This window comes from Rissa tridactyla, chromosome 1 (assembly GCF_028500815.1).
Source record: "Rissa tridactyla isolate bRisTri1 chromosome 1, bRisTri1.patW.cur.20221130, whole genome shotgun sequence".
NCBI classification, from domain to species: Eukaryota; Metazoa; Chordata; class Aves; order Charadriiformes; family Laridae; genus Rissa; species Rissa tridactyla.
Window position 1 is genome coordinate 189975016 of NC_071466.1, and position 15286 is coordinate 189990301.

General features: G+C 42.5%; 1 protein-coding gene across 1 annotated transcript; it reads right to left on the reverse strand.

The window, feature by feature from the left end:
- Window positions 1–11312: 11312 nt before the first annotated feature.
- SMIM30 (small integral membrane protein 30) lies at window positions 11313–14557 on the reverse strand. Its single transcript, XM_054188264.1, has 2 exons — window positions 14402–14557; window positions 11313–14030 (listed from the first exon to the last, which is right to left on the reverse strand). Exon 2 carries the CDS (start codon window positions 13956–13958, stop codon window positions 13773–13775), a length of 186 nt encoding a protein of 61 aa, XP_054044239.1. The 5' UTR covers window positions 13959–14030; window positions 14402–14557; the 3' UTR covers window positions 11313–13772.
- Between the last annotated feature and the right edge of the window lie 729 nt (window positions 14558–15286).

The window sequence follows — 15286 nt, forward strand, 5'->3', positions numbered from 1 at the left end:
AACACTTGGGTTTTCAATAAAATGCTTTCTCACAGGCTATGTAATCCTTCTGGTTTACCTTACTAAACAGAAATTCTAGGACTTGAAATCAGCTAACCACTGCTGAAGCACACAGCAGCTCTGCAGTGTCATGGTCATTAACAGTGCCAATCACAGCATTCAAGAACGCTTTTTTCCTATCACCATTACAGATGCCAGTGGAACACTGTGGAGCAAAATGAATGGGGTTAGTGACATTACAGAATGGAATGCTTGCCTTGAGAGAGGAACCTGAAATTGCCTGAGGGACAAGGGAAGGATGGCTTCTTCCAGCTGAGCTGCATCCAATGTTTTTATGCTCCGGATATTAGGTCTATACAGCCTCATGTCTGTGATGCAATTAACTAAACCAGTTATGTAAACTTCCTCTATCCCAGGCTCTTCCGTAATTTTCCAGCATGTGTGAATATGTGCATAATGCTTCTTTGGCTGACTGGGGGCCCTGCCAGGCTGTCAGGCTGTCAGGTATTGCTCCCATCTCTTTTTGTTCTGTTGGCTCAGTGGAGATTGTTAGGACATGGTCGGGGCCTAATGAAAGGAGTGATTATGGTTCATTATTTTTCATATACTTTCTGTCATGAAGCTATATAATGACTAAGTGAATTTATGCACGTTTCCTCCCCTTCACTGTCTTTTAAACCTGGAGGCTGAATTTAGTCAAGTCAGATACATGAGCAGAGAGGTCTCAGAGGCAGGTGAGATTCCTATTCTGTGAATGTAGGTGTTGCTGCTTGTCCTAGAGTTTACCTTTTTCCCTTGCTGTTCGTTCAGGCTGACCACCACTTTCAGGCTGGCCACCACTACCCAGGGACCCTGGTCCATACCTGAGGCTTCGGCATACAGTGATTCATCCACTGGTCAAAACTGGCCATGGCCTGGAGTTTCAGTCCGTTCCCAATTCGAACTCTTTGTGACCAGGCTTGGCTGTGCTCAGCTGTGCATGGATGACACTGGATATGTCCCCGTGATTTCGGTGTCCAGGGGCAGAATGGCAAATAGGAAGCACAGCATTGCTTTAGACTCAAAGACCACGCTGGTTCTGTGACAGACTACACACATCCTGTTCATTGTTCAGTAACAAACAGATCAACGGTCCCGCTGCTGAGCTCCTCCTCGCTTCTGTTGCAGCTACTGCTTTGTTTCTTCCAGTGCGCACGGAACTATTTGGATGACTGTTATTAGCGTGTGGGGATACATGTCAAATCAATCACTTTTGTAGAGCTGAGATGTATAAATACTTCCTTTCTCTTCCATCTTTAAGGTTAGGTTAGAGGTGAGCCGTGAATGGACAGTATGTTGTAGGATTAGAGAGACTATTTGGCAATAGCATTTTCTATTTCTAGCAATATACTGAGAGTGGGATTTAAAAATAATAGGATAAAATAGGATAACTGTCACTGTCAGCTTTCAGAGAACTTTTAGGCTGTGCTTAGTGACAAAAATTAACAGTTTCAATGTTAGAAATATTTATTTTTGCTGATATGACTGGTTCACATCTTCACATCTAGGCATTAGACTTCCTACTAGTTTATTGTTTAAATTTTAATTTTAAATAATACATACATGTACAGTATAATGACTCTGGATTGATTTAAAGCTCTGCAAAGAAAATACAAATTGGTTTAAAAAGGTATACTGAATGATAATTGCTTTGAATGCTTAAGATTGAGGCAATGGAGAGTCAAGTCTGTAACGTCTGAGATGGAGAGTGAACACTGGGTTTGCAAGCAGCTACCATGAGTGTATGTTCTAACAGTGAGCTTCAGGTCTTATGATCTAGAAAGCGGAAATACTCTGGGATAGTCCTGTGTCAACTCAGCTGTTACCCGTTCACTGCAACTAATTTGATATCTAGAACCTAATGCCATGGTCCCATTTTGTCAGTTTGTTGGATATTAAGTATGAAATGTTCTCATTTATATGTAGAACGAGGAGAAGCAATTTTAAATTTTATACTTGAAAGGATGCAGAGAACAGTCTATCTCTGGATAAAGGTAGGTCATCTGCTAAGAAACACGACAGTGTGAATTCTGCAGATACTATCAGAGCAGCAGTGCAACGGCACAGTAGGAGGAACTGCATGAATGTAGCTCTGTGATGCAACTGTAAATATAAATTTATTACTGCATTGCTTATTTCATGGAGGTATGAATGAATGAATGTTTTATTGAAATGTCACCTACAAAACCAGCCAAGCTTAATGTTAGCAAATGGCAATATCTTTTGCTTAATTGGACTAGTATTTGCATATAGTTAGGCAATATTTGAGTATGGTATTTAAAGAAAAGTGTGAAAAACTGAGCAGGGACAGGATGTCGCACGGTACTAGATAAGACACTCAGCTGCCTGGAGAAACACGTGGGATCTGGGGCCTGCTGCCTAGGTTGTTTAGTGCTGGTTTTGCTTTGTTTTCTGAATGGCTGCATAATGTCAGGCCATGGACCTGGGACCAGGACCTAAATCCTGCCATAACTGGCAAGTTTCCTAACTAGCAGATATGAGAGTCAATCTCTGTCTTTTCCACATCCCAACCCAGCCCCTGTGCCATTGCTCTTGTGTTTTTACGCAGAGAGGGTCCAGGATAAACAGGAGAGCATGCTTTCTAGGATTGTACCTCCTTGTACTCCAGGAAACTTTTTTTGGAGGTGGGAGCCTGGGCTTGATTTCCAGATCTCCTGTTTTGTGTGATGGAACTACTCGGTGGTTATGGAAAAGGTGAGCTTCCTGCAGCATTTGTGCGTTCACTGGCCTCAGCACTGCTGCTGATGTACCTTACTGGAATGCACCACTCAGATCAGACTCTTCTAGGGACATTGCTGGGAGCGAGACATTGAGGTTTTGCTCCATCTCACATCTGGATCACAGAGATTCTGTGCTGCACGCTCTTGGGCAGTTCTACACATGAATGGAAAGCTTGCAACCTTGGGTCCAAAGTATAAATGTCAACTGAAAAGTGAGCACTGATAAGTTTTGCTGTTGCTGCAGTGAGGATTTCTGGGTCCCTTTTTGGAGGGTTTATGTCCTACATTCCATTGAAGTCATGTTTTAGATATTTAAATCACCTCTTAAGCTCTTGCAGTTCCTCACTGCATAATTTTATTAAGCCTCAGTGAACTTATTTGCTCTCCATTATTAAAATAAAATGTGGCAATAAGAGATCTAAATACTAGTAATCTGTTTTTCCTAATCTAGGATATGTATCTGGACTTAAAAGCACTCTTTTGATGAGTGAACACACCAGTTCCTCACAGTAGAGGACCAGCAGTAGCCAAGTAAAACGTACCTGTTGTGTAATTCTGTGATGCGTTGTAAATTTGGTATTAATGTAATGCTTCAAAACCTAACAGAACATTTAGTTGATATACTGTATCTCTCTATTATGTATAATATCTCCTCATAAATATGCATGCATAACAAAACTGTGGCAATTTGAGGAATTTATGTAGAAGTTATGAATTCTCTTTGATATCACGGGTCCTCAAGATATATCTGTTTCAACCTGCATGCTCTATATTGAAAAGAAAGCAGGTTTTTTCTTTCTTTTTTCCTAACCTTTTTAGTATATTGAATTTTCAAAGGACATTGCCACAAGGCCAACCGTGGGACATAATGAGATGCTGCCAATCTGAAATCAAATGGAAGACCTTCAGACAAAAGGAGCTGCCAATTGCTCAGAATGATTTATTTGCCCAAGCGGTTTAGTTACCAAAACAGGGATCACATCCTGGGAAAACTTGATGAAGCTGAAAGACAAGTAAAAGTTAAAAAAGGGAGAGTAACTTAATGGCCATTCTGGAGTAAGACCAAAGAAATCAGAAGAAAAAACTTGCAAGAACGTAAGAAGTTATTTTCTGCTGTCACAGGCACCCAGAGGCAACTGAGAACATAGAATTAATGTAACTGCGAGACTAGATTTAAATGCGCTTTTGACCAATTTAGGCAAACCTAGTTAGGTAATGGAGCTGGGACAGCCTTTGGTAGATACAGTGAGAAGTTGGAGAGAGCTAAAGTAATAGTCTTAATCATGAAACTTTCAGAATTCTGCTTCACTTGGCAGTCTTGGAATACAATTATGAACCTACTTTAACTAAAACTATTTTAAGGTGAGGTAGGTGTTCAACCCTTAAACCCTTTAACTTTTACTTAAGAATCTGCTAAATTTGGGATACAGATATTCAAATATGGCTTCTAATGAATAGATACAGTAAGATACCTTTCAAAACAGAAAATAATGCTAAATGCTTCTTTTTAATGTAAAACCCCCTATATGTTAAATCATGTCTGGAAGTTTTCTGCAATTGAAAAATATAAGAAAGAATAAGAGGATGAATAATTATTAGTACTAAGAATATGTTGAGATCTCAACATCGGGCTTCCTAGTGCTAAAATGAAGAAAGAGATACAAGTCTAGTAGACTTTGACTCAGCATTATGGTTTAAGGCTTAGGTGTGCTGTAATGTGAATAAAACTGTATTATGTAGCAGTTTTAAGAAAGGATTTCTGAAGTTTCTCTACCAGGGGATGGTGAAAGATTTGTTCTGGTGTGTTCAGTGCGAGCATCCTAGAAGGAATTTTTTGAACCAATGTAGTTTATGGGCTTTTATTATTTCTGTGGTAAGTGTAGAGAAACATATGTACTTAAAAAACTCTTTACAGATGTCCCAGTTCCATATAAGCTTCACAGAAATAGTTACTGTAAGCTGGTTCAAATATGAAAAAACCCAATCTTTCACTCATGAAGTTTACTTCCTTAGCATTTATTTCTTGAGAACCCAGAGTGCAGCTGTTGCAAACCCAGGACAAAAGGAAAGTGGGTTTTCAACACCAGATAACGAAAACCCAAAAGCCCAGTCCTGTAAGAGGACATGGAATTCTTACTGAGCAAATGACTTGGCCACTACCACAGAGAAGAGCATGTATTTAAGTAGGTCTGTCAGTGCCTCTTCACGCTGTTTCTGTGACATTTCCTTCCCAAGGCCTGTATTTTGGACTAAATCAGGCAATTTTCATTGTCCTGAGTTAAGACAGTTGGCATAATGATATATTAAAGCAGCAGTCTGACAACTGTTATGTACAGCCAATTTCGGATTGTTTTGGTAGTGTGCATAAAGTGATCACATGCTCTGTATTTGCTATTGGAAGGTCAGTATTCCTTTGAAAGTAGAAGGGATTTTAATTCTTAATTCCTATTAAGTCTATTGGGAGTTAAGCAGAGAAACCTTTGGCAGAGCTCATGGAAGTTCAGATTTTGAGTGCTTTACATTTATATCTATAGCTATAAATTTCCTTGCTGGCCCTTCTGAAACTGAGAGTACATAATCCTTTTTACTGGGATTTCATTGTTACTTCTGGAGAGGAAAAGAAAATTTACAAAGTGCTTCTCATTTAATACAGACAACCTCATGTAGACTGGATGAAGAGAGTTCTTGAGGAACACTTTGAGATAGACACAGATTGCTCTTATTAATGAAATGATAAGAGCAACAAGGCAGAAGGGTAAACTGATGTAGATGAGACATGTACAGCACACATACATTAAAAGTGTGTGATGAGCCATTTTATATTAGTATGGTGTCCTTGATAGTGGGTTGTCTCATGAATTTCCTTTTGCCTTGGCTGATATTCTTGGGGGAGGGGGGGAACAATGGAGTCTAAGTTGAATATAAAAGTTCTGAAGTGTATTTGTGCAATAAGAGTGGGGAGAATGATTTTTCTAATATTTATTAAGATGTAGGTCAAATAATTTACTGGTAGCAGGCTGAGAGAAAAAAAAAAGACAGCATCTATTTTAAGAACCAATTTAGATTTTCACATAAATGGAAATCAAGAATAATTCTGCTGCATTACACAGAAGTGTAAGGGCTGGTGCAAGGTCAGAATGAAGCCTCTTGTGATTTCTGTTCCAAATGAATTTAAATCAGGATAACTGCACTGATTTCAGCAACTTCAGGCTGGTTTTTAACCAGATGAAAATTTGGCATTCAGTTATCACAGTAAATAATTCAGCTAATATTTTCCTAGGGAAAGAGGTAGGGATGGAGCCTAATGTGGCTGCAGTTCCCCATGAGCACCATCTGGTGCAAGGTGCATTACTGATCAAATGACAGGGACCCCTCCATCCTATCCATGTAGCTACTGTATCCAAACCTGTATTTTGTATTTGACCTTGTCCTAAACTCCCACTGATGCCAATGGGAACTCCATGTGTGACACAGTCTTTTATTCAGGCTGTCAAAACTTAATATTTTCAAAAGGTTGACTTGGTCAGGAGTTGAGATAATTTGCATTTGGGGCTTTGCACTGAAGCAGTTGAATTCCATTTAGAGTATAGTACTAGCCCCATAAGCCCATCTCTAAAAATCCCACTCTGAAAAGAGGATTACTGTACATATGCTGTATTTGCTCCCTTTTTTCCATAACCTTTTAATGCCTCAGGGACTGAGTTTCACTAGACGCAGTGGGAGAATCCTGGTACATCTGGTTTCCCTGTGGTCTTACATGATGACTGAACAGCCTCACAGCTTTTGCAGTCAGGTTCCCTATGGGCTCACACTGTGATTAGATTTGTTCACCACAAATATATCCTTGTTTGCCATAAAGATATGAGTGAATTGAGCTGCTGTTTATGCATCCCATTTATGACTAGGATTTCATAAAATCATACAGTAAATTAGGTTGGAAAGGACCTCTGGAGGTCACCTCGAACATTTCCTGGCTCAGTCTTTTCCCAAAGACGATTTCTTTTTTCCCCTTTTGTGGATCGACAATTTAGAAATAATGTTTCAGCTGACAGAGTGACCTCTGCTTTCCTACTTCTCTCAATGCAAGCACACACCCCAGCCCACACACATTCCATATTTTAAAACATTATATACAGGTCTTTTAAAAATAAAGTGTAACATACAATACTAAATTTTGCCATGTGAAATCTGGCATGGAAGAAGGTTAAAGATGGATAAGCCACACAGCTATTCCTGAACGTCTAAACAAATACTTGATCAGCTATCTGGCTTCTGTCACAGCTGGAGATGGCTCCGTGGAGCGAGAGGGTAGCAATGGCCTGGGCATGCATTTGGCACCCACAGACACCCAGCTGTCTGTCACTCCCCAGGCAGGATTTAAGATTATCCAGCATCCCTTGCACCAGGAGAGCCTGCTGCCATAACCCTGGCATGGGAGATGGTTGTGGCAAAGTCGTGTGGGCTTCAAAAGACACAGTTTGGTCACCCCTTTAGGAGAGCTTGATTTTATTTTAGGACAATAAATTTTTTTGAGCTGACTTCACTGAGATTTTCACCAGGGCTGTAATTATTACTAGATAACACCAACTTCTTCTTGGAAAAGCACTTTTTGCCTTTTTTTAATGTATAATTGTTTCTGGGATTTATGTTTTCTTTCTGCAAATACAATAGAATGGAAAATATGACTGTGTGACATTTAGTGCTGAATACTGGTTTCTTATTGGCAACTGCTCCAGATATATGATCAACATCTTTAATTTTTATGAAGAGATGAAAAGTGACTTAGGTAGGACCCGTTGTGATATTACTTTTTATTAAAAAGGATGACTTTTTTTTTTTTAGTAGATACGGAGTATAGTCTATAGACTATATAGACTGCACTGAGCAGGGGCATCTTCAACTAGATCAGGTTGCTGAGAGCCCCATCAAACCTGGCCTTGAATGTTTCCAGGGATGGGGCCTCTACCACCTCTCTGGGCAACCTGTTCCAGTGTTTCACCACCCTCATTGTAAACAATTTCTTCCTTATATCTAGTCTAAATCTACCCTCCTTTAGTTTAAAGCCATTACCCCTTGTCCTGTCGCAACAGGCCTTACTAAAAAGTCTGTCCTCATCTTTCCCGTAGGCCCCCTTCAGGTACTGGAAGGCCGCTATAAGGTCTCCCTGGAGCCTTCTCTTCCCCAGGCTGAGCAATCCCAACTCCTCACCCTTCCCTCACAGGAGAGGTGCTCCATCCTTCTGATCATTTCTGTGGCCCTCCTCTGGACCCACTCCAACAGGTCTATGTCTTTCCTGTGCTGAGGGCTCCAGACCTGGACGCAATACTCCAGGTGGGGTCTCAATCTCAGACAGACTTTTGGAAATTGACCACAAATGGCCTTTCTGAAAAGATCAAACTTCGAAAAGGCATAATTGTTCCTTCCTATTCACGCAGACACTGAAATAAATATGTGCTTTCCAGGAAAAATGAGTCAACATGACTTCTGCTAATCCTCCAGATCATTTGAATAGATTCAAATAAAGTTTAAAACTGCTACCATGTGACCTATGAACAGTCAGTTAGGTTACAGTCAGAAATAAGTGCAGGTATTGACCATGTAATTTCTATAGCCATCTGAGTTCAGAAAAGGTTAGCAGAAAATGACCTTGAACTAGAATTAATTAAAGATATTCTTGTTTCACAGGTAATTCATGAAATGGAAAGGGAACATATTTTGATAAACGTAACAATTTTCTTCACTTTAATTGTGCCAGGATTAAAATTAGTCGTGTTTTAGGACTGCTGCTTTTCTGTAAGAGAGTAGGGAAGGGACATGCAGTTGTATTATTTATTAGTATCGTTGCAATGCGTGCAAAGAGCTGTGCAAACAGAACAGAAGAAAAAGACAGACCCTTCTCTAGTAAGTTTTATGGAATCGTGTTGCTCTGTAGCATTTTGGCTCCATTCAGCAAGAGAAGGTAGTTTTTACTCTGTTCTACCTCAAACCAGGACACTTTTATGCTCGCAAAATGGAGAATACCAGTATGAAGATGTGTGCAAACATTTTAGTGCCTTGAATGAATGGCAGCTGGGAAAGCTGACGGTAGTGTTGGTTCCAGTTAAAATTTCCAAGACAAAGTCTAGCGAGGAGGAACAGAGCCAATACAGGAAGGCTCAAGCAGAACACAAACTTTAACCCAACCCAGCAGCAAGCTCTTTTCTACGGTACTGTGTCTGGGGACACAGTTCTTTCCTCCCTGCCTCTAACAGTTGCAACTCCATGTCTGCTGGAAGCCACTCCACTTTCAGGCCTTCACTTACATTGGGAGCTTATACAGGACCGTTTGCTTAGCACTCTAAAGGGACCTTTTGTTTTTCTGATTAAAATCTCTGTTCCAATCTGATCAGATGAATGATCCAGAAACAAAAGGCTCTGCTGACTGCCTCGTGCACCTGCACCTTGGTGCGACAGAGCCTCCCATGTATTTTCAAATGTCATTATGGTCAAACTGAGCTGAGGAGACCAGTAGAACACCTGGAAATGTTTTTAATACCTATATAATTTTTTTTCTCTTTAATTTTTAATTCAATATAGATGTGCTTTTATGGTATTTACCATACCATTCTAGCAGCTTGCTTTGCTGGAAATTTGCTTTCTGATTATTGGAACTGTAGTATTTAGCTGCTACTGTGTATTCATGGGAACTGAAAACCTTCATAATTTCAAAACTGGTTACATTCTTTAACAATTTAACACTTAGCAGTTTGGTTTTGTCAGCATCTAATATATTAAAAACTTGTCCCTTAAAAGTTTTGAAGATTGATTTCAGCAGGAATTAAGTGTTTTGGGCCCTGTCCATCTTTCGTGACATCAAATCTCACCTGATATGTTTTTTCGCATTTGGTTCTGAATTAGTCATGTTATTTTTCTAATCTGATGAATAACCCACACTTTCTGTTGACTTCAGATCATTTACTAACAATTTGTTCAAGTGTAAACTGGGAGGACAAGCAGATCCAAGCCCTCCTTTCCACCACTCCTAACAATCTCTTGTACATTACATCAGTTTAGATCTGCCAAGCCTTTCCTTGAATGTAAAAATGAACAGAAAGGGTACTTTTGTAGTATAATAACTAGAGCATTTACCATGGTAACAGACCTATGACGGTTCGTCCATTTAGTCGTGTTTTACCTTATTAACAATGCTGAACTCAACTCCCTACTCCCTTCTAACAAAGCTTATGTAAACAGCTTCGTGTGAAGAGGAACCAGAGCTTCAGACTGCCGTCTAGTCAGTACAGGGAGTCCCTGGGCAGGGACACGATGGCTGAGAACCACATGCACAACACCCTCCAGAAATCTCAGTGAGGCCTCCTGGAGGTACCACCTGCTTCCCACAAGTCACTGACTCTCCTTCCACTTGTCCCATTCGTCAAAGGATATGATGGGGATGCAAACATTAATACCTGTAAGCAGATAAGGGTTCTCAGATGGAAGACGCCATAGAATTGCTAAGTCTCACGATAGTATTAAAGCAGCATCACCAGCAGCAGCAGGAGTGGGAGAAGGGTTCACAGCAGTGGTTTATCAGTTTAAATGCACCCAGAGAGGCAAGTTTGTGTATTCCAGTCCCAGGTACTGCTGTACCCAGCAGAACACCTAGCTGGTGTATAGCACTTGAAGGTATGCCATGAGGAGCAAAGGACTTCTGTCCGGTCACAAAGGGACCATACGCTGATTGATGTTCATAGGGTGGCAGGTTTTGAGCTACACCATCATTAAAGCACATGGAAATCATAGCAGTCAAAAGCTACTCATTCCTGACTTGCAGCTTTCTTGCACTAATTAGAGGGTAGGTTGGTTGTTAAGAGGTGGGCATTGACAGGCTGGTTTTGCTTTCTGCTCAAAAGACGGCCACTAATGGTATTAGCTTTGTGCACAAAGTGAACTGCTTTGTGCACTAAGCTGAAGTCCCAAAAGAGCTAGAACCCTGTTTTCATAAAATGCTGGGATAAAACAAGCTTTTTTGAAGTCTAAAAAAAAATAATAAAAATGTATCATTCAAAAAACTAAAAAGCACTAGAACATAGTTGTTCTTCAGAAAAGAAAGAAAATGGTCCTTTATATCTTTGGGTCTCCAGGTAGAAAACTGCCATAAATGGCTTTTTTGGTATAAAGGCAACTACATAATAGTATGTTGAAAATTCGCAGTCAAAAGAAATGCTTCAAGTTTCCCTTCTACCAGAGAAACGGGCTTCTTTGCAACTGCAAGCTGCAGTTTCAAAGTCAGAGGACCAGCTCCTTCGAAGTGCTCTGAAGTAACTGATATTGAAACAACGTAATTTTTACATCTACAAGTAATAGGACCAAGAGAAGTACACTTACTGTACAAAAGTTCAACTGAAAACACATCTTACACCAAATTAGTTTGCAAGGTCACCTAACATAAACAAAGCATATAAGAAAATAATATTTAATATAAGGAATTTCAGCAGTTTCAGTCATTTCTGTCATCCCTGTTTTCCTAAGAACCACTTCATCAAACTGATGACAAATCATACGTGAAAGTTTATTAAGACAGAAGAAAAACAGGGGTATCCGATTTTACACTCAAGTCATCGACAAATGCAAGTCTCTTAACAATAAAGCTTCTGTCAGAATCCAGGAAACAACACCATTATGCTGTGCAAACACCTTTCAATGAAGTACATACAGCTTCAGGCAAAAAACACGCTTCCTCATATCCCTATGCCTGACGCTAATCACTCTGCTAAAATTTTGTTCTGATGCAGTGAAACTGTTGCACAATTCTGTGAAACTATTGCCAGGGATCTTTTCCAAAGTGAAGATAAAGGAGTCTGTGGAAAACTGCTTGTGATAGCATCTATTCTATTCAAAGAGCAATATTTAATATTCTGATCAGAAATTGACAAACCACTTGAATGCTGGGAAATACAAAGTCAACTGAGGACGGGTTTTTCTTGTTTGTTTGTTTGTTTTTTTAAAAGGGTAATGGTTTAGCCAAAGTAGAACATGGAAGATCACACCTGATGTGTGCTTCCATTGACCCAGTTGAGTAATCACACACAGGATCACCTACTGCTGCTGGGCAGCCTTCAAAGGCAACGCTACTGTCTGAAGTTCCTCTAAGCCTGCAAATGTCATTTGTACATAGTAATTGTGCACCATATCCCATTCTGACTTTGGAAGCCACAAAAAGGGTTCAAGAAGAGCTACCTGGCAAGATGTAGATCTCATCAGAGTAACTTTGTGACCATTATTATTCCTGTAACTTGAGAGCAGAAACCTACATTCTTGTGGCTTGCTGGGTTGAGTCCTACAGTTTCAGCCCCATTGCAATTTTGGAAGCTTTCCTTTTACCTTCCTCTCTCTACCAACCATGACAGAGGGAAATAAATTGCAAGACTGAAATAACCAGGGCTTCTGTCTCCTCAGAGGTTGGAGAGAGAAGTCAAGCCAGCCACAAATGGCATATAGAATACAGAAATCTTCGAATTGGGAGAACATGATCTGCCCACTCAATTACTTCTCTAAGACCTGCCTTGCTTTGTGCTCTGCTGAACAGAGACACTTAGAGAGGAAGGGGAGGAATAGTATCAGAATGCATAGCTCTGCATCACATTTAACCTTTTTCCCCAGCTCTGAAAGATAAAAGTCAAGACTTCTAGCAAGAGTGGCAGCGTCCACAGCAAAAGATCAGAAGAAAATTCTGTGAGCTGTGGAGAGCTCACCTCTCTATGCTCCTTATTCTGCTGCTGTTACAGATTGTGCTCCTTGTCTCAAGCGGACAGCTAGAACACCCTAAGAAGCCAGAGGGACCTGCAGTACACATTCTTGGCTGTGCCATTTCACTTTTGGTACTTAAGGAAAGAAACAGGTCCTGGATATGCTGCTGAGTAGAGTCTTTCAACCATACACCATACAATCTGACTGAGCATGAATAGAATAAGACTATTTACATCTCCCATTTTGCATCAGGATTTTTTACTTTGGTTGTGGTCCTAATCTTCTATGGAACTCATATGCATCGATTCGGTAAAAAGCCTAAATGTTTAGCTAGCAACATAAGTTTGTCATGAGGAAGACACTTGAGAACAATGGACCTGTTGACTAAACCCAAGACTTTAACAAAACATGTTCTTTCCATATTGCAAAAGAAACGTGCACAACCGTCTTGTTATAATTCTAATAATCCCCTAATGCAGAAATACTACATGTAATTCCTCATAATAAGACATAACGTTTTGGGAAAAAAATACAAACACCAAATGAAATAAGCCTTCAACCTGGTGTGCCTAAAGGAAAGCTGAGTACAAAAAATAAACAAGAGAAAAAAATCATATTCTTAATCTGATTTGCGTAACCTTACATGTACTTTTCTGTGAAATACACACTAAAGAAAAATAGTGGTCCCATTCTGAAGTGTATCTACTTGGTAAGAAGAACACAGGCTACAGGAGAGGCACATTCTAAAATAAAAATACATAAGAAAAAAAACGTTTTCCATGTTTTCTTAGTTCTCTGAAGTCTCATCCCTGTGACAGCAGTAGTGAGCTGTTAGGTGTTAACTGTCATTACAAAGAATGTGAGCACACACACACGAGTCAAAGCAGTCTGCTCACTAGCTAGCTAGTTAGGAGTACTTATCTAGTTAGGAGTACTTCCAAAGCTCTGTCACCCTGACTGGAAGATTAATAGCTGCTTCCTCCTGATTAACCCTTGAAACCAAAATTGCGGAACCTGTTGATCATCTCCGTCGCATGTTGCATTTATAACCATTTTCTGTGAACCACCTTGTGGTTTTCCTTCCCCATTCAAAAAGGCCTCGCCCTTCTCTAAGGCAATATCTAAGCACAGTAAGAGGGGTTTGCAGAAATATCTACTACATGGTTTTTGAAAATTATCCATAACTGAAGCTCAGTTTTACACCCCAGATCTCAACCCCAAGCTGTGTTTGGAAATTCTCTTCATCTGAGCATCTTCTTGAAATCACTGCTGTCCATTCCTTCTCCTTGCGTACAAGCCAAGGCAGGCACAGAATCCGACAACGCTGACAGCCAGGCCTACTAGGAAGGCGATGGTGTCTCCTGCGTCCAGGGCTTCAACTCCTGGCAGCACCAGCAGCAAAGAAACGAGGACCAGGAAAAGTTCTGAGGTGCTCTCGGCAGAAGGCATGCTGCCAGCCAGCTGACCCCAAGAGGAAGTTAAAACGAGGAAAGCGGTGGAAAACAGGTTCTTGAGCAGTATCTACAAGGAAAACAAAAGGAACGTGACAGCATTTCCCTTCCTTCTCCCCTGGAATTGTCTTTCCTCCAACTCAGGGCACGTCCCTGCAAGAGCCCACCGGGTCTGACCCGGACGTGCCGCTCCCCAATAGTTTTGCCCTCAAGAAAACTCCACTCCAGCCGAATCACCGCGCCGAGATAGTCCTCGGTGGCCGAGGTCGCCTGGGCCGCCCGGGACGAGCGGCTTTCCCGCCCTTTCCCCCGGCGGTGGCCACTGACAGGTCTCTGGCCCCGTCCCCCTCTCGCCCGCGCCCCGTCCCGGCGGCGGTGGGCCGGCCGCTCCCCGGGGCAGCCCCGCGCGCCGGCCCTGTCCGCACGGTGCCCCTCAGTCACCTCCTGCCGCCGGCTCCGGGCTGGGGGAACGTCCCCGCTCCGCGCTGCCCGGCGGGGCCCTCAGCTCTCAGGGGCACCGGCCCGCGCCGCCTCGCCGCGCTCCCGCAGCGGCCATGACAGGAAGAGGCGGTGGCGCGGCCGGGGGCGGGCGTGACCCGGCCGGGCCGCCTCCCGCTCCCGGCGCGCACCGCCGCCCAGCGGCTCTCGCCCCTCCGCCTCCGGGCGGCTCCTCCGCCGCCCCCCGCCTCCTCCGCCGCCCCCCGCCTAGGGTTCTCCTGGGCGGCTCGGGGGAAGAGGCGCTACCAGCGGCCGGGGCGGCACCGAGGCCCTGCGGAGGTCGGCCTGGGCTCGGAGCCCAGCGCCGTCGGTGGGGCCGGGCGCCAGCGGGGAGCCCCGGAACCCCCGGCCGGACATCAAGCCCCGGCCTGGGGGCGCCGGGCCCCCGCCGAGAGTGGACTCCAGCCAGGGCCGCGGTGGCGGCCGGGCGGCCTTACGGGAACCTGGGCGCCCGGGCAGGGAGCAGGGGCCACGCCTCCCCCCGCGGCTTTATTGAAGTAAAATCATACAAATGTACCGACTTGGGCTGGCTGTCTGCGCTTTCCCCTAAAAAGAGCACAAGTTACCACCTTTAGTTTGAGTTACAGGCAGTGCCTACTTCACTTCAGATTTAGGTTCTTGTGCAACAGTGATAACAAGCGCTAATCAGTGCCGTGATAACCAACTCCTGCTCTGAGGAAAGCAGTTAAAGCGGTTTTATAGGGTGGAGAGCAGCGCGGTGCCTTGTAAAACAAAAGGACACAGAGAAGTGTTATCAGGTGATTACCTGAGGTTACCCCCAAAACCTAAGTCAAGCTTGTCCAGATTTTTATCTTACTTATTATTTGG

Excerpts from the sequence above, each read along its gene's own strand:
- SMIM30 (XM_054188264.1), bottom strand. The coding sequence starts at position 13,958 with ATGCCTTCTGCCGAGAGCACCTCAGAACTTTTCCTGGTCCTCGTTTCT.